The sequence below is a fragment of the Harpia harpyja genome, chromosome 1 (genome assembly GCF_026419915.1).
Source record: "Harpia harpyja isolate bHarHar1 chromosome 1, bHarHar1 primary haplotype, whole genome shotgun sequence".
Lineage (NCBI taxonomy): Eukaryota > Metazoa > Chordata > Aves > Accipitriformes > Accipitridae > Harpia > Harpia harpyja.
The window spans coordinates 15526477-15546032 of NC_068940.1; the positions used below are offsets into that span (position 1 = coordinate 15526477).

A 19556-nucleotide genomic window follows, 5' to 3' on the forward strand; every position below is an offset into this window, starting at 1 on the left:
CATCTGTATATATGGCAGCATCTTGTGAATTCAGAGAACACAATGCCAATTACGACCATCGGAGAGTCGTAATTTTGGTAAACGCATAAATGGGAATTCAGTAAAACTGAGAAGGTATCAGAAAAAGGAGTTGAATAAGCGTAAGTATTTAGACAAATGTAACAAGCTTAAAAGCAAAAGAACAATCAGAGTATTTTGCCATGGAGGATGATTTCAATAATAATGGGCGGTAGGGAAATGTAGTGGAACAACATCATTATCTACCTACAAACTGTTCAGGAAAGAAAGGCTGGGCCACAGAGGCAGAGGAGATACCGCTGTATAGAAGGATAACATGAACATTATTTAGCTGAACTTTAAGTGGGAAGGACTACGCAACTGAATCTCTGAAGACAGATAAATAAATGCTAAACTAGAAATTCCAAGGCATTTTAACAACTTTTGGAAAGTAAAGACATTAGCAGGTCTTTTTTGCTAATATCCAGCTTAAGAAAAGGAAACAGAGTGAGCAATGTTGAACTCAAAAGAACTGTTAACAAAATTGTGGTAATAGGGACTTTGGCTACTCCCCTATGCTTGGCCAAATACATCAGGAGGCACACAGGTTAGAAGAGAGATTTCTTGACACGACAGCATCTTGGAGAAGTGACACGCAAAAGGAAGGAACGAGTCTTAACTCAGGTATTAATCACAAACTGATTGTAGCTGAGTCACCAAGTCTTAACATCTAGGTGGACCACAAGGCTAATTCAGTATAGCCGCTCCTATGTCATGGATCATACCTTTCATCTCTTCGAGGTGATGCTATTTCATTTTCTTTAAAAACTGTGACATAAATACGTATTTTAGTATCTAGGAAATTCAACAAAGAGCAACTTCATCTTTCTTCTCCTAAATCTACCCTTAAAAATTGGCCAGAGATGAAGTACTAAATACAGCTTTACAAGCTGCTCCTCCTCCCGGGGGTGTGAAAGCCTTCAGAGGGCTTCTTGTCTGGCTCAGCAGCTACCAGCTTCTTGATAAAATGCATAGACACACTGTGCATTCCACATATCAGGATTCGCTGAGCAGGGCTGCTTTCCGAGCACGGTTTTGTGTTGGCTTCACAGCAAACCAGGCACAACTGGTGTTTGTACTAAGCCGTGTTTCAAACACTCCTACCCAACCCTGCTTGCTTCTAGAGGAACACCACCTCAACTTAGGTTTATTCAAGACACAAACTGGGTATTGGAGTCTCACCGAGTACTAGGCAGGGCTAGTCTTCACTGCAAGCTGCCACTGTGTCACAACACAACCTCGAAGAGTCCCCTTGGCACAATGCCCATGGTGACTTGGCAATTACATCCACCTAGGCTGCACTCAGCATTGTGGCAGCCAGCTGCAGTTAAAACCTGCCGGGACCACAGCTCAAGCACGATTAGCTGGCACGATGACAATCATGTATTTGTCTCTGCTAACTTCAACTCTATAGACAGGAATAAGCAATACACCGGCAAGGAAAGGAGTAACTTGTGTATGCACGAATGCTTTGCGGAAACTGTGCAAGGTAGTACTGGGTGCGTGAAAATGAATAGTGAAAACAGAGGTAATGAAGGAAGGAAGGTTACACAGCCATCGAAAGAAGGAATCACACAAGGAATACCTGAAGAAACATACATGAGAAAGAAAGCGAGTACGCAAACAAAGCGTGCAAAAAAACCCAATGAATGAAAGGGGTGCAAGTTAAGAGGTACAATTTGGGAGTGGGCAAAGATGACAAAGTTAGGCTAAAACCAAGGTACAGGGTCAGACAGGCATGAGAAGAGACAAACCCTCCCATGGTTGTTACATACATAGGAAGGCCATTTGGATGGGACAGAAAACGTTAGGCAAAAAGGATGCAAAGGAGCAGCTTATTTTTTCCAATCAAAAGCCATCTGTAACCTATGCTGAAAAGGTCTTCTTTCTGCACTTCAAGCATATTAACAGTTTAATGTATGATAGTATTGCTGGTGACACTGAGAACACTGGGCTTTAATGAATCAATAGATTTGTTTCATCTTTAACTAATTTGAACCTTTAATTCTCTTGCTTGTGCAAAGTCTTCTTCCTTCAGGTCAAAGTATTAAATAGGCTCAAGAAGTAAATAAGGAAATAAATACCAGAAACCCCGTGGGGAACATTTAAATTAAAGTTTTCTGATAGTCAAATCAACTTAATACCGTGATTACAGGCTCAGTTCAGCTTCTTCCCCTCCCTGCCCCGCCCCCCAACTCTATGGCTAAAGCTGTGGGAATAAATAGCCAAAAAAAGGAAGGGGCTTTGGTTTTCTTTTAGTTTCTTAATGCTTGTGTTTCTCTAGATTGTTTTTTTATATATATATATATATTAACTGCTCTCATTATAGACTTACAGGAACTTTTAAATCACAAATTTGTAAAAATTACATAGCCCAAAACATTGGCCTGCAAATGTTCCCCTATGTTTCATGTCTGGTTTGCACTCTACTGTACGCCCATGTTGGTTATGCATCTGACTTTTTTTATGGATATAAATTATACTAGTGGAAACCCTTATGTAGACAAAATCTTGCTGATATAACTGTCTTCCACCAGCACAACATATTTCAGTTAATGAGTCAGAATACACTTTGATATCAGTATAAATAGTTCCTCCTGGGGGAGGTTTGCTTCTTTACTGTTAAAGTGTAGATAAGTTCTGAACTTTTCTCTTCCCTTACTTGGGCTTAATCAATCAAACCGATATCTAGTATTTCTCGTCCAGAAATAATAGAGCTTCTTTTCATCACCTTTTTGACTGCTGGTCCCTGTCTGTGTTCTTGCTTCGATTGTATGGTCAACAGAAAAGGGTATATCTAACATCCTCTTGAAAGCAGAAGTTCTGTTTCAAGCGACAGCAACCACAGGATCAAACACCTCCAATCTTAAAAGAAAAAGAAAGAAAACTGACTCCAAAGTTTGAAGCTAACAAATAGTTTGTAGTTGACTGAGACGCTTGTATTTAATATTGAGGAAGCAATGACTTTCTGGCCTCCAGTGGAGCATCTCCTAGACAGACAGACAGACAGGCATACAACAAAATGAAGTCTTAATGCCGTGAGCTTCTTGAGAACGCTGCAATAACATTCTGGCAGACTGGGCTTTCTTGGCTTCTGTACTCGCTGCGATGTGAACGTCTCTTTCAGTTTAGCGTGATGCTTGGCAAGTTTCCCAACCTTACATTATCTGGGAAAGGAAGACAAGAGAAGCTGGTACGTTCAGGGAGCCTTTGAAGAAGCTTCTTCACAGTTTGCTCACAGCAAAACAGTTGGCTGCGTGTAGAAGTGTCAGGACTGCAGCTTAGACTGCTAGCTTGAAAAGGGTTTAACTGAATTGCATCCAGGCACCAAGATGCTCAGATACCACAGCAATGTGTGTGGTATAAGAACCTAGATAGAAGAAGATTAGATAGCAAATCAGACAGAATTTTGCATGTGATTTCCTGGGTTTGTCTAAACTTATAGCAGCAACAGTTAATTATAGGAGGTTCTGAAGGCAGCTCCTGGGTGGGTTATGTCACTGATACATGAGATTCCAGCCATAAATTGCCCGCTGAGTTACCCCTGTGGCAGGAAGCCCCTATTGATGCAAAGCTGATGGAAACCATCCTTGTGCGTTCCCACTCAGGGGTAGAAGCAGCAGATATCGGTGATGGAAGATCTGGGGGAGAAGCAGCACGTTGACAGCAATGACAGAACTCCAATGAAAAGAGCATCAAGATGAGCACAGGTCATCGCCCGAAGAGAGACAGAAGCAGGAGGTGGTTGCACGCAGGATTTATTTGTGGTCATCCTCTAGATGATTGCTGTAGCTATTTCCAGATCTAATCCCTCTCCTTCTACCACACGTGAATCCCTCAGCTCTTGTAATCACTTCCTCTGGCTCTTAAGCAAGGGTGGCTCTTTAATTGCAGATTAATGCTTTAATGAAATTCTTGAGGCTATTTTGAAGTGACTGGGCAAGAGAGACTGGCCTTTCAGCAGCAGCTGCTGGCACAAGAGCCTCAGCGCACGTTGCCATACGGGGAAGGCGGTGCCGTAAGAGACTCTGTGCGCAGCAGGATCCATCATTTTTTCTCTGGTAGTGCCTCAGGGCGCATCTACGCGGCACAGCTCAGTGCTGCACAGCGATACTGGAGCTGCCTTGAAACAGTGATTGCACTAGTTTCACAGCAGGAATAGTTAGCCCACCTGGAGCATGATTCTAATATACCTATAGGGCTTGCACCCCTACACCTGCCTCTGCTTGGTCAGTGCAAGGTCAGCGCTCTCTTCCTCTCCATAGAACTGCACTCTGCTCTGTGGACCCACCTGCACTTAGAAGTATTAAGAAAAGTAACTTATGAAGTTGAGGACCTTATATCAATTTTGATCTGCAGTTTCCAATCTTATTTATTTTAGAAAGTGGGAACGCTTTCAAGACTGATTTCATAGGTAATGCATTTATTTTTTTCTTGGCTGATATTCCCGAGTTTGTTTTTTATTCTCTTATTTGAGTATCTGAATTTTTGCATGAAATTTCTACTCACTTGGAAACACCAACACATGAAGTAATTACCAGTCTTTCCTGCCTAAGTTAACGGCCTTCTCCTTCCTCATGCTGTTAGTTCAAGGTCACAATGATAGATTTAAATCCTTCATGAATTTTCATCTGACTTGCTGTCCACAGAAATTGTTCATTAAAAGATCCAATTTCCATTGGCATTCTCCCTTTCAAAGGATGTCAACAGGAAATATAAATGCTCAGCCCTTTGTGAATGATCTGCAAGGACATGCAGGCTTATTAAAAAAAAAAAAAAAGCACAGCAGTTAACCAAATCCTTTAGTTTCTGTTTTGAATGACTGGCCATAGGAATGCAGGCTAAGCTGTATTTCAGCTGTTCCCAAGGATGTGTATGTTAACTTGTTGATAGTGGTAGGTACTTCAGGCTCCAGTGACAGCTATGTGACCACTCTGATGATCATTGTCCTGTAGCAGAACCAGCCCCTGCCTCCTCTCAGGAACACCAGGCATGAAAGAAAACAAAGAGGGATTTGTTTTTCAAAGGACTGGCAGTCGTACCTCCTGCTCTTTACCGAAAAAGAGAGATCCTAGGTCACCTCAGCTCTCACCCTACACTCCCAGGAACCATTAGGTTGTAAGGAACTGCATGACTTGCTCCAGCGATTGATGTGAATGTCTGATAGACAGGAGAGCTGAGCCTTCTGCTTTACAGGACCTGTAGAGGATCCGATTGCTAGGAGCAAAACTCAATACCCAGAACACCAGCTTACTTCATTGTGAACTACATATCACCACCAAAAGGAAAGATAAGCGCAGCACAACCTGAAAGTTTCAGCATTATGTTTTTAAACCGGTGTCCAAGGTGTATGTCTTTCACAGTAAAAATTACTTGGAGTGCACTGTGAATGCACAGACACAGATCAGTGCTGAACATCTGGTTAAAATAAATTACAGTCTTATTTTGCAAATAAAAGTTCCTAGGGTCTACATGACAAAGTCTGGCCAGCATAACTATCTCATGGGGAAAAAATCACATCCCTAGCCTACAAAGATAACTATTTTGGCATGATTCCCTTCCCCACTATGTAGACTTACATAGACTTACACCAAATAGAGGACTCCTTTTGCCAGTATAACTCACATTGTTTCAGAGGTACTTCAACCATGCTGGCAGACTCCTTCAACTGGTATAAGCCGTGTCTCCATCGAGAGATTTGGCCAGAACAGTGACACCAGCAAAGCCCCTGAAGTACAGAATAACCCTTTTTCTCCTGCTACTAGTCTCTTAACATTTTTTCAGTTTTAAAGCTTCCTGCCAGAAGGAAACACACAGAATTTGTTTCCGTTCTTGTATCAACAAGACATTATTTCTTTTTACAGAGGAATTAAAGTATACTTATGGGTAGGAGGTGTGTCGGTTTTAAACATCGCAGTGGTACTTGCTTTTGGATGGGAGGAGGATCCCAGTTCTCCTGTAGGATGCCTGTTGTTCGTTTTGGTGTTGGTTTTGGAGGTGGAGGGGCAGAGGGGTTTGCATTTTATTAAGTAAGTCTTCATATTTTCGTTTTGCTTTGTGGCATTTGAATAAATCTAATGGTCATAGTTAATGGATTACAACTGTGTATGCAAATGAATTTGAGCTGGCTTGAATAACAAAACAAAATCCTTCAGTCTGTCTGTGAATTGTATTCTTACACTCTGACTCTTCCTTTTTTTTCATACGGTCCCGTCCCTGTTAGCTCTTACCTGATAACACTTGCCAAAAGACTTTCTGGATGAACCCAAAAATTCAAGATTTACTAGCCAACCCTAACCTATGAGCCCTCGCCCCATAGCACAAGGCACCTCATAAAGCTATCTTGACTTAAAAGTAGGATTCTGCTCATCGTGGCCACAGGCAGTTTTCACCTGTCCTATTTAGACAGTTCATTTTGTCTAAATTCCCACTTGCCTCTGTCTACGCAGACTCTCCTCATTGCTTTCCCTGCTCCCTCACCCTCCATTTGTCTCCCAGGTCGTGTGCTTTTGCGCATGTGGTGAACAGGATAGAAAGGACAAGACGGAGGAGTGGAGGGGAGGCACCTGGACCACAGACAATCTTTTCCGAGCAGATGCGGACCAGGAACTTCCCCTTATTTTAATTTCCCATTATCACTTCGCTGTGAAATGATGAAAACATGGAGCAAGCCACCGCGAGGCCTCCACTCTCGTGTGGGAAGAGGGGCACTTGCAGGTTGCTCCATCAGGCTGCCTGACAGCCAGGACATGTCTGCCTCCCCTGCAGCTAACCCTGACACACAGTACCCTGGGGCTGACTTAGGAAATGGCAAGAGAAAGCAATGACCAAAAAATGCTGCTGCTTCTCTGCCTCAAATAAGGCTTTTTACAGGTGAGCAGAAATGGTCTGGGCTGCTAATGAGGTGTAGGCTGCCAAAGAAAACACATGCGCAAATTCATATTTTCCAGGTGGCTGCTGGTAGAGGTGTAACTGTTCACTGAAGTCTACAGCATAAGCTTTTTTTGCGCTTATTCATTAAATTGCAGATTTGTCGGGAGGTTACTTTATCATAAGGTTAGAAGTGTTGTCTTGTTCCTCCTGTAAATCAGTTGATTGTCACAAGATTTAGAAAAAAAACGAGAGCCTGCTTCAGGTCACGTGAGGAACGGGTAGCACTTCTGCAGAAGGTGCCGGTGGCTCTGCGTGAGCTGGTACCGCTGGAACGCCAAGGGACGCGAGGAGCGCCAAGGCCACCGCTCCAGCTCCGCGCTACTCTTGCTCAATGCCGAGCGCAAGTTAGTCAAGCCAAAGGGATTTGGACCAGAACTCAGTGTTGAGACAACAAACACGGGATGGAGTGTTTCCCTGAGGGATGTTAAAACAAGAAGCAGAAAAATGCGTGACTGGTCCCTCGTGGCTCAGCCGATGGGACAACCTGCTCAGACCGGTTCGATTTCACCCTTCTCGTTCACATGTGCACTTTACCTTTTCTGGCCGAGGCTGCCCTGGGCCAGGCCCTCCTCACCAGACTGACAGCCTAGCTGTCTTGCTTTCCCCTCTCTACCTCCGCTAATACCTGCTCCTCGAGCCCAGCACAGCTGGACGCGCTTGTTAAATAAAACCCTCCGTGGCCTCGATGACAGACGCTGTGCCACAGCACTTTGAGCATTTCTACAAGCAGCTACTTTCGGTTCCCATTTCTCAGGCAGTTACGTGATTTAACTCTTTTGCGGCGGCCCGAGAGCGGCCCCGGGCAGCTGGAGCAGGCAGGGAACGTAACGGGGGATGTGTTCACATTTCCCTCTGCTACCAACGTACCCGCTGCAGCCACATCTTCAGATTTGGGCTTTCAAACTAGGTAGGCTATTTCCCATGTAAGGGCACTCATACTGAAAGTAAGTTACGAGCAAGATGGAGAATCTAGACAAGATTTTGAGAGAAACAGGCCTGCGTTGTCATTCAGACCCGTTTTGTCATTATTTTAATTTTAAAGTCATTCTGAAGATTTGACAGGGGTCCTAATGCATCTAGCTTCTTTTCAGAGGATGCAGGTGTAAGAGCGATGTTATGGGCTGAGATGAGTCCCTCCAGCAACTCTGTGACACTTGTTCTCTCCTCCAAAGTGATCCACAAATCCATAAATGGGTGTTTGCTAAGTTTACTGTTGTATGTGAATGTAAACTCTCTAGAACGGGTTTGATAAATTTGAGTAGAAGGAGGAGAAGGTGGCCTATACTGAACAGTTCTCGGTGCAACTGAGATTCATGAAACTATGTGCAGGCACACATTTGTTTTCTAGGTATGAGTTACACACAGCTTCTAGCACTCTACTTAAGTAGGGTACCTTTGGAAAATAAAACTAAGACTGCTAAATATTGATGCAAACAAACAGCAAATTAGTTGAATAGGATTATCAACGCACAAAAGATCCGAACAGAAAATTGTGAAGTAGTAGTAGAGCAGGTTTGACCATTGAGGATTTTGTCCAGAAGGCCTTCTTGCCTTCTTTCTCTCGTTAATGGTAATATTGCTCCCTCAAAAGTGGCACCCATTAAATACCACCAGCTAGCGGCTGTAGTGACATTACAGCTGTTGTGCTGGTGCCAGAAGTACCTCATTTTATTGTGGGCCTTTCCAGGAATAAGAAAACAAGGCAGCCTCCACTAGGTCTGGGCTTTTGCATATTGCAGAGCCACGTCTAACTGAATTAAGTAGAGACGCCAAGACTAAATTACTGAAACATTTCTCATGCTGACTTGGTTTAACAAGAATGCAGCCCAGTCTGAACACGGCATGGGTTTCCATGCAAGCTGAATGATCAACACCTTGCAAATCCTGTGCTTAAAGAGATGGCTTGACCATTCCCCAAAGCCTGGGCTTGTCCTTCATCTCACAGAGGTCCAGAGGAAATCTGCCTGCCAGCAGGGTCACTCTCTGGGAGCGTGGACGGGAGGAATAGCCATCCCCGTTACTATAACCACTCACATTTATGTATTTCTAAGCGTATGCATCAGTTTTCATGAGCAAACCTAGCCACGATTAGTCCTTGCTCCTTAGATGTCTCCATCTGAGTGCCACATTTAGTCAGCCTTATGCAAATAGCATTTCCACTGATTTCAGTTCACACAGACTTCGGTGAGCTGAAGCCACTCCCCAGGCAGGTTCTCTGCCCATGGTCAGCAGGGCTTGTGTGGTGACACCTTCTTTTCCTTCCCATTGTAATTCAGTAACTGCACCTGGCTGGACTGCCAGCGTTTTGGCACTCCCAGGCGTAAAAAGATACCGGCCTCTCTAAAGATACCGACCTCGTGAAACACCACACCTCGGCACAACACAGCCAAGGTCTGAGCTGCCCTTATTTACATGTCCTCATGACTTAGGCTTGCATAGAAGACCCATAAACTCTTTGGGAAAAGAACAGCTACAGATTTGTCTATGTTTTGTGTTCCAAGAACTTTTCTCGTTAGCTTCAAGATGACATTTTAATGAGGTTTCACTGCATAGAAAACATGGGACGGTTTAACCAGCTCTGTCCACTCCCTCCCCAAACTCTTTCTGAAATGAGTTACCATTTGGGAACGAAAGCTTTTACGAGCATTTGTGTCATTCGTGTGGAGGCAGGGGTGAGGGAAAAGTCATTCAGCTGCTAAACCTTGGCATTGGAGCTTATGCCATTCCCTCTCCTGCCCCGTACCAGGTGGCAAAGGTGTCTTGTTCAGACCTGTGCAAGTTTCTTCAAAAGCCCAGAGCTAGTGTTTGTGTGTTTGTTTGTTTGTTTTGGAGTCACGGAGAGGGCAGCGTAAAATAGCCGCAAGGTAATTCCCGTTCAGTAAAATGGAAGTCTCGCTGGCTCTTCATTCAATACAATGTGGCTCAAGAGGATATCCTGCCAACCCAATGATAACGAGGGAAATAAAGTCACTTCCTCACCAGCTGTTTGATTCAGGTAGAAAAAGGAAGCCTTTACTTCCTTGTGTTTGCTCTCCCCACTGCCCCCTCAGTCAGAAATGCCAGGCTGAAACTGCCTTCTCCCTCTGTATTTTCAGTAAGGAGCCGTCAGATCCGTAATGCCTCACTGGGCTCAGCCTACGGGAAGTGTGTACTTCTCTGTGGCCGAGAAGCTGTGCCTCGCCTCTGAAGCAGAGGTGAAGGCTGAGTTGCAAAGGGACCGAGACTGAACAAACTCGGCTCGATGCGCAAGCAAAGAATGCCTGTGTAATTAAAGATGACATTTGTTTCTTGGATCAGAAACGCCAAATTTGGGCCAGCGGAAGAGTGGGGTAGTGTGATCTGGATGCTTTGTTTTGAGACTGCCCTGACTCAGAAACACGCCTCCTAATCCTCCGAGGGTGACAAACTCCGCTTTTGCCCTGGGCTCCCTGCAAATCCCAGGAACTCCAGCCAGGAGCACAGTATGTCCTCCCTGCATACAGTTCAACAGGCGAGAAGGCAGCGAGAGGTGCCCTTGGGGCAATCTTCCTGGCCTGCCAATCAAGCCCAGGTAGGTGAGGCAGGTATCTCTGGTGCTAAGAGGAGCCGAGGCAGAGCATCTTTCCTTTCCTCACGTCCCTTGCTTCACAGAAACAGTCAACATCGAGTGGCATAGTAAACCAGCAATGGACTCATTCGACTTAATAAAAGCTTCTTAAGAAATTACTTTTTAAAAACTTACAGAGCTCAATGAAGAGTTCTTTTCTATAGAATTTTTAACTGCCCTGATATAATTTTACATCCACGATATAACTTTCCATTAAATTTTGAATAGGTAGGTCTTAAAAGCAAGGCCTGCAACCATTTTCTTTCAAATTGTGTAAGACTTCCAGAAAGGTTGACCAAGCCAGAACTTGCCTCAGTCTATTTGCCAAGGGGACCCTTGCTTTCATTATGAAGAGTGCTTTTCAGAGGACATCAAGTGTTTCAAGAAATTTTCCTAATCTTATTTGTTTTAGCAGAGATTCTCTTATTTTAAACAGACCGGTTTAGGTGACAAAAATCCAGTGACAAATACATGGGTTTACAGAAGGAGACAAACCTTGTGAAACAGTTGAGATTCTGTTTAGGGTTCTCTGTGTGCTAAAATAGTTTTCAGCAACGAGTCATACTTCCCTCGCTCCCTCTCCTTGTTTTAGTACATAAAATGAACATGTGTTTATTTAAAACAGGTTTGAAACTTAAACAAATAGTGACAGGCTGTTCAAACAAGCTTCGGAAATAGGCCTAATCAGGATGTTTGAGAAGGGGAGGGGGAACGATCATAAAGAGCTACTTGTAATATATAGTGCAGACACCATTAGGTTGGGTTCATGTTATTGTTGTAATAATCTTGGACGAAAAAGTACTGAATGCTGCACATTTTTTGTTAACATTCCTCTTTTGAGCCATAGGTTAGGCCATACTTTTGCCTTGTCTTCAAGTTTTACTGTAACCCTCCGTCCATCTTCATACTCAATACAAGGAGCTCTATCAAATCATTAGAAATGTTCTCCCAGACAAACTGGGAGGAATGTTCCTAAACTGGGATAGAAGGGAGGCACAAAATATGCTCATTTTGATATTGATACTGTGTATGCATCGGCTGTCATGAATATACAGAAGTGAGACCTTCCCCACAGAAAGAAACCATGAAAATCTTAACGTTAAAATGTTTTCACATGACTTGCATTTCCATGTTGGTTTTTTTTTTTTTTCATTTCCTCTCTTTTCCACCCATAATAATATCACCAAGTGTTGAACTTTACCCTTGTTGTATTTTTATAAGGCCTGATCTTGGACTCCCTATACAGACAAAGCTCCCGTGGAAGTCAGTGAGTCTGCACTGGCGACAACAGGATTTAGCCCAGTCTGTAACATTTTAGGATATTGTGTTACTTCATAGCCTTAAGGAGAAATAAAAGCAGCTTTCCAAAGAGCTGCACAGCAAACTGAGTGTGCTTTTTCAGCTCTGCAACAGCACAGCAGAATATTAAGGCCAGAGTTTGCAAATGTCTATTGCAAAAACCAGGCAGCTAAGCAAAAGTTGCCAAATTTTCTCTTGAATGAAGAGTTTGCATTAAAACATTACCCCCAAAGGTTAAGCTGCTTTCACTTAAGAATATACCTTTGGAAACTCAAGTTTGAAAATGATTGCCTGGAGGAACAAGCATGGGGAAATAGGAGGAGGCAGATGTGTTTTCAGGTCAATCTGTTGGCCAAAGACTATAGCTATTCTGTTACTGACTCTTACCTACTGACACCCACTCTTACGTACAACATGCACCAATATTACTTAATGTAATAACATATATTGGAAGTACATACCTATCATTTATTTGAATCTCACTCAGTGTCTAATGAACAGGAGTCAAAATGGCAAAATATTAAAAAACCTTACACGCCCTCTTGTGGTAAAACCACAAACGCTCTTATGCTGACAATAGAGGTGGCTAATGATGGAGGCTAATTTAACTACCTAATTTACGGAAAATTAACTTGGCTGGAAGGTTCATATTAATACCAGGGACCTTTCCCTTTAATTCCTTAATTCCTTCTGTAAACCATAACATATATGCATTTTTAGAAGGCAGGTTACCTCCTAGCATAGTAACATTACAAAACAGCTAAGGGCACTCTAACATAAATAGAGAACGTTAACTTCTACCAAAAATGGGAAGTCTAGAGTAATAAAGGTAGAGACAGAAACCCCCACATTAGATAGCTATTTCATGGGTTTCTCTCAGTAGTTTGGGAACAGACCTTGATTGGCTGCACAATAAAAGAGTTGCCCTGAATGATGCTATCAGTTTTGTCACATTTTTAAAGTCATTCAGCTTCGCTATTTACTGCCTTCATGCCATACGGTATGATTTGTCTGTCTCTCAGGAATGCTCTGAAGCTTCATGTTTGTTAGGAGCTGCAGCCTGCAAGAAAGGCGTTACGTGCAGAGTATCACCAATCTGGTCACTAGCCCAGTCAAATCCCATTGTATTTATGAGCCACAAAAACTTTCTCTCTGCTACCTAAGCAGCCTTTCCATTCGATGCCTACACACCCCTCCAGAGTTTCCCAGAGCAGCTTTACTAAACATCTCGCCACACATGGAGGACTGCAGCTCGAAGGAGAAACCCAGGGTGGTTTGGGCTGGGCTGAGGGAGAGGACTCCCCCTGCACCTCACGCCGGGTGACTTGTGGGCGGCCGTGAGACGTGGTATCACTGTACGCTCCCCCTCCTCTTCCTCTAGCTGAATGTCTTGGCTGTAGGCTGGGGGGCAAGTCAGACTGACAAGACAGCTCTTTTTTTGGGCAGGGCTGTCAGGTCAGTCTGTTGGCCCAACGGACCCTACAGCCAGACCGCTGCCGCATCCAAGGGATGGTTAGCAGGAGTGCAGGACCAAGGTGTCACCCCTTTTGGTGGCAGTTGGGAAAGACCGTCAGAGGTGTAACACAACCCTAACAGCTTCAGTTCGTATCAAAGAAACATCTGTGGCTACTACACATAGTCTTCTGAACCCATCCCAAAGGAACCAAATAAATACTGCCTTATTTTCAGTGAAGCTGACCAGCAATATAGATACCCCATGTCCAGTGGAAATGAAAGGTTTGGAGAATGAAGGTGCATTTACCTCCTTTGTGTATGTTTGTATATACAACATTCTGGAGTCAAAATGGTGGTACTCGTATTTAACAATGCTGCTCCTATATTTTCTGTTGGACTGGACATGGTTAAAGCAGAAGTCACAACCATAAGTAATTACAGCAATATTTGTAAAGAAATAGGCAAGAGAACTTTGTGCTAAGCACTGCACAAAAACATAGCTCCCAAATCACTATTTTAATAGGTTTGTGTGGGTTTTTTGTGCCAGCGTAATTGCTGGATGACTATTGAGCGTGAAGAAGTTGCCCTCCCTCTCTGAAAAAGTTACTGCAATTCTGATATTCTGTTATTTCCCTTTCTAGGATGCCTTCGTGGAGTTGTATGGCAACAGTATGAGGCCTTTGTTCGATTTCTCCTGGATCTCTCTGAAGACTATCCTGAGTCTGGTTCTGGTGGGAGCTTGCATCACTCTTGGCGCTTATCTTGGACATAAGTAGAGTCACCCAGTTTATCGTGGATTACAAAAGTCTTTCAAAACAACAAAATAATATTTTTTTTTTCTGTAGCACAATGATATTTTATGAGCAAAACAACTTCCCAGCTAAAGATTAAATCAGCTATTACTGCCAAAGGAAATATCATTTATTTTTACATTGCAGGAAAATTATTTATTAAAAGATATTTACATTTTAACCTGCTATTTTCAGAAACTCTGCAAGTTGTATCTGTCATCACATCATGTTGTTATTCTTAAGTTTAATGAGCCCCAAAGTCTTTTAGGTTCTTTTTTTAATTAATGCAGCTGGCTGGATAATTTTATCTCTGAAGAGCAAATATACTGACAAAGACCTACCTGCTTACACTCACAAGGGCAGTCACTTGAGCTGCTAAAGGCTGCGTAATTGTGTTGATTTTCTTTGCATTTTCTGGATGGCTGGGAGGGATCTGAAAGACAAGGTCAGCGTGAACAAAGTTCTCACCCTGTCCTGCTGGCAAGAACTTACAGAGTAAACGATTCAACATGGTACATACGTGGAGTCAAGATAGCAGTTTCCTGAAGGACACTTGGCTATCCCTACAGGAGAACAGTTGGAAATATGATTGCCTATGCCTTGTGAACGTGCGTTTTCAAGTTACCAGTTGTGCCATCATGTCATAATCACAATACCCTAATACGTGTCAACTCAAATACTTTTTTTTAATACAAGTGTGAAGTTAAATCTTTGGGGCTTGCAGGAAATTGCCGTTCCAATGATTTTCTCAGCGGTAAAACGTTTTTTGCGGCTACTGACACAGAAACATCAGGAGACCTTAAGTGCCTGCTTCAACAGAGCAGAGCTGGAGTCTGAAGACCTGACCTGTGTCCCACTTTAGTGGGCTCATATCTGCAACTAATCCTGTTTACTTACTGAGTTCCTCCAGGGGTTTGAAACCAATTAGATGCGGTCTCTAAATCCCCGAAAGTTGAAAAAGATCTTAATTTTATTTGGCAAGAAGCAGACCTCAGCCGAGTTACAGATTAGCTCTGCCTATCCTTGTTTATCAAACTGGACACCAAAATCAAGTTCATTTTCATAACAGGAAAAGAAAGTGAGCTTTATCCTCCTGCCCCTCACCCTCAAAATTGTTTCATGCTAATAATTTCCTAAGACTGTCTACAGAAGAAAAGATGATGAAGAAACTCCAAATCCTCTCTCTGGACAGAGACTCTGACACCTCAATTGCGCAGGTGCCTACTGTCATTTCAAGCGAAAATAGGGTGGAGGAAAAGGGGGGGGGGGCTGAAGTCATTTGCTCATGTTACAAAATGCAACTCAAGTAAAATTAATGCAGAATGCTCGGTATACAGTTTTATAAACAGACCTGTGTTCTGAAACCAGATGTGTCAATGCATCTTAAAGCGGGGCTTTCCGTGCGCTCGGAGGGGGCCAGGAGTCCCGACGAAGCCGAAGAGTCTGAAGCGTGTCCCATGGACTGCTTCGGGGCATGGAAATGTCCAGCTTCAAATGTTTAAGTCAAGCGCTCCTATTTTTTCTATAAAACTTTTGAAATCTGGGATTTGTGGGTAAATGGACGTCCAGACATAAAAAGAAAAGGTTGCAAAGCTCTGGATAAAATGTACCATACAATACATAAGTGCTCTAAGGGTGAAAAAAAATACAGTGAATAAACTGTAGGTTCAACCTCAAGATTTCAGTCGAATAACTTTGTGGCATTATATGCAAAATATCTCCATTAACTTGGGAATGTAATATGTTCAATGTTAAGGCTGTAGTTGATGTGTCTTCAAAGCTGCTTTTTTGTTTGTTTGTTTGTTTTTAAAGAGTTGTACATCTCAGCATTTTTACTGCTATTTAGTCGTGGCACCTACACTTTGTATAAGCAAAGATGGCGAGAGCTTACATTTCAAATTTGAAATTACTTTTGATTTTATAGAAACATAGAAAGGAAATGTTTCTAAGAACACAAAAATGTGAACTATGCTTGATTAAAGAAAAATGAAAAATCCCACCATCAAACAAAAAGCACCTGCAATGTTTTCAGAGCGCTTCTGTCAGAAGTGGGCATGCTCGTGTAGGGTTCGTATGAAAAATATCTGAAATGGGAGCAACCTAATATTGTGGATTGAGTGTGGGCTTTGGTTTTTTCAGCTTCCAAGTTGAATTTGTCTGCAGCCAATTTCACAACTGGAATTGGCTGGTATTGAGCTAATGTTTCATTTCACAATCTAGTCCTCATTTCAATTTGTGCCCATACGCCCATTAAAGTTCATGAACTATTAGACCTCAAATTGTTTCAATATTGTTTATTTTATTAAAGGTTTACATTGTCAAAAGTAGTAAAAGAGTAACTATCAATTCCAGTGCTGCTATACTACCAGGATAATTTGAATGGGTTTTATTTTTTCATACCTTCCAACAGCAAAAGTTTTTTAAAGCTGCTTTAGAGATAATATGAAGACGACACATGATACACATTTAAATAAATACTGAGGATTTTGTGTTCTGTTGTGTCTACTCACTGGACTTCCCAGTGTATTAGTTAGTACCAGGCAAAAAGAAGAGTCATGATGACTGTTGATGATTTTATTTTATTAAAGAGCTAATGGATTTTTCCCATCCTGACTGCAGAATAGTACAGTATTGTGGCTGCATTAGGTATAATGATAGTTGATAATACATTTATTAAGAAACATATTAGAAACATTGAATGTATATAAAAGCTTGAACTTCTTTAATAAAATCCTCTCCTCTCACTCCTGCATTTCTTTTGCAATAATTCCTGTCTTTCCTATTCTTCATTACACTTTCACATAAGATTTTTTTCCCACAAAATGCCTTATAGACTTCCATGCTCCAAGACTATGCTTCAGTGAAAATCCATCCGCTGTCACTATGTATGCACACACAGCTGACCACTCCCAACATATCCAAGTTGTAAAGGCGAAAAATAAAAAAAGAGGGACACTTCTGAAGTTGGTTAGGTGTGGAAGATCAGAGGACAACAAAGGAAGAGGTCAAGAAGTGGAGGGAAACAAAGAGATCACTGAAATATCTCCTTGGTTAAAGATGACTGTTACCTGGAATTTGTTCATCTCTCATCCTTTCCCTTGAAAAACGATGATGTAAGGGCAGAGTAAAAGATTATGAAGACCCCACAATTATTCTTCACTATAAAACATTGTTAATTCTGAAGGCAGTCTTTTGCAAAACAGCAAATCCATAGGAATTTAAGAGAAATACTTGATTTTGCTGTATTCAGTTTATCTGTCATTAATTCTTTTTCTCTCCATTTATTAAGAAAATAACGAAGGAAAATATTTTGCTTCTGAAAAAAAAAACCCTGTAAGATCACCTAAGATCTGTTATAGATCAGCAACTTAGGAACGGATGGAAAAACAAGAAAAAAATTCTGCAATTTAAGTATTCTGAAATCAGAGCTGAAACAGATGACATTTCTTAATAGAACAAGCACTGGATCCACCGAAGGAGTAATGGGGCTGTCCAGGTAACAGAGAATATACAGATAAGGAAGGAGGCTGGAAGATATGGAGAATGACATTGGTATGTAAGAAAATCTTGAGTTTCATATGATGCAGGAGTTCACCCAAGATGGTCTGAAAACCACTTTTAACTAAAACCAGATACAAATGTGTGCACTACATGACTATAATTACTAAAAATTTTCAATTACAAAATTATTTGTAAATTATTATAAAATTACCCAATCGCTAGAAAGGTTCGATTTGCTATTGTGATTGGGGATTACACAGCCTGAGTAGGGTTGCACTAATAAGGAACAATTATGAAGAAACAATGTTTCTCTGAAACCAGGTGTGCAAAGGAGACACAAAGGTGATGCAGTTCGAAGAATACAGACCCAGTACCCCCAATCCTTGCATGCATGCAGTCTCCCCAGCTGAGGCAGTGGGAGTCAGCTATATGTAAGGACTGCATGCTTTGACCCTGAAGCATGACACTGTGCTTAGCTGTGTATCTGCACTCCACTTCACAAACCTAGAAGTCCTATTGATTAAAAGTATAGTGAAGTAGCATGTTAAAGCCTATCTTTTTTTTCCTCTCTCTCTCTTTAAACAAGCTAGCAAGATGATTCATTTGTATTATGAGTTTATGGCTCAGTACTATATGAAAAATTAAACAACTTTTGATTTATGAGTATCAAAATTCTTTCTCATTACAAAAGCCCAGCTTTGATTTTCATTCCTATCTCTCTTTCAAACAAGGCTAAACAAGGCTAAATAGAAGGAAGACGAAAGAGCTAGTTTAATCTGTATTTGGTTTAAATCACACTCCTATACTAAGTTAATGCAGCTTCGTCACATAATGAAATCTTTTCCAAAAAGTTATACAGCATTAAGAATTCCACATAAAAACTGTATATTTTTATAATTTAAATAGCATATTTTTTCTTTTTCCTCTGAATATTTGAATTTTAATTATCACCAGCATAAATGTACATAAGCAGATATTGTTTATCCAGTACCTTTGGATGATGTATGTATGGTAATGTAGTTTGTCAGTTTATCATCATTTAATATGATTATGTTGTTCTTCGTCTTTAAAACGTTGTAAGAACATGCTGCCATTAAACTTTCCATGTCTGTCTAGTTAATATTGTGAAAAAATAATAAAGCACACTGTGAGTTACTTGTTTTGCATTTGCATTGTTTAGGATTTGTTGATAAAAACCTACTCAAACATTTTGAGTGTAATCCCATAAATGAAACATAATGTTTCCTTCCTGATAGTTCTGTTGAGATGTTCTGCTCAATATTGGCCAGTATTTGCCAGCCTTCCTCAAAGACGTCTGTGCATTGAAATGCAATAACCCAGGTTTGGTAAACTGCTGCTGTGTGAAATACAGTCCACAGGTGTACCACGCACTTTGGGACCCAAGGACAGTGTCACCCATTCTGCTGTCCCATACGTCTGATGTCTTGTGGAAGGTGCAGCACGATGCTTCTATTTATTTGCTAAAACTACTTTTCAGCCATGTAGAAAGGAGCTGGAAAAGCATATTAGCAAGTTTCAACAGGAGAAAAAGAGGTATTTCTGTTACTGCTGAAGCTTTGTTACAGATATGCTTGGTTTCCAGCAGGTACTTACTTAGGTATTTTTCTTCTTAAAGGCTCATACTAACTGACCCTCAAATCGCAGTTGTTGCCACACACCTTCTGCGGCTTTTTAGTTCGTGTCGAACATAGCTAAATGAGCTCAGGTAATGAGTAACTGCCCTAAGGATTTACCCAGCTTCTTGAGTGGGTTTTGCAGCCTAGTGTGTGCGCTGTGCTGTCATGGATTGTGAGTGCCTGAAGTTAGTAGTTTAATGCCTTTCAAGGATAATTCAGACATGTGCAAAACATCTACCCCACTGTCTGTGTCGCTGAAGACAGAGAGGGTGGAGGAAGTCAGCCTCAAACCGAAAG

At 41.8% G+C, this 19556-nt stretch overlaps 1 protein-coding gene across 1 annotated transcript in view; it reads left to right on the forward strand.

Moving 5' to 3' along the window:
* Positions 1-18777, forward strand: part of BCL2 (BCL2 apoptosis regulator) — a 95822-nt gene extending 77045 nt beyond the window's left edge. The window contains exon 2 of the mRNA XM_052780632.1: positions 13972-18777. Coding sequence (XP_052636592.1) covers positions 13972-14106 — 135 coding nt within the window. The 3' untranslated portion in view covers positions 14107-18777. The remainder of the gene's footprint in view (positions 1-13971) is intronic.
* The last annotated feature ends 779 nt before the right edge of the window (positions 18778-19556 follow it).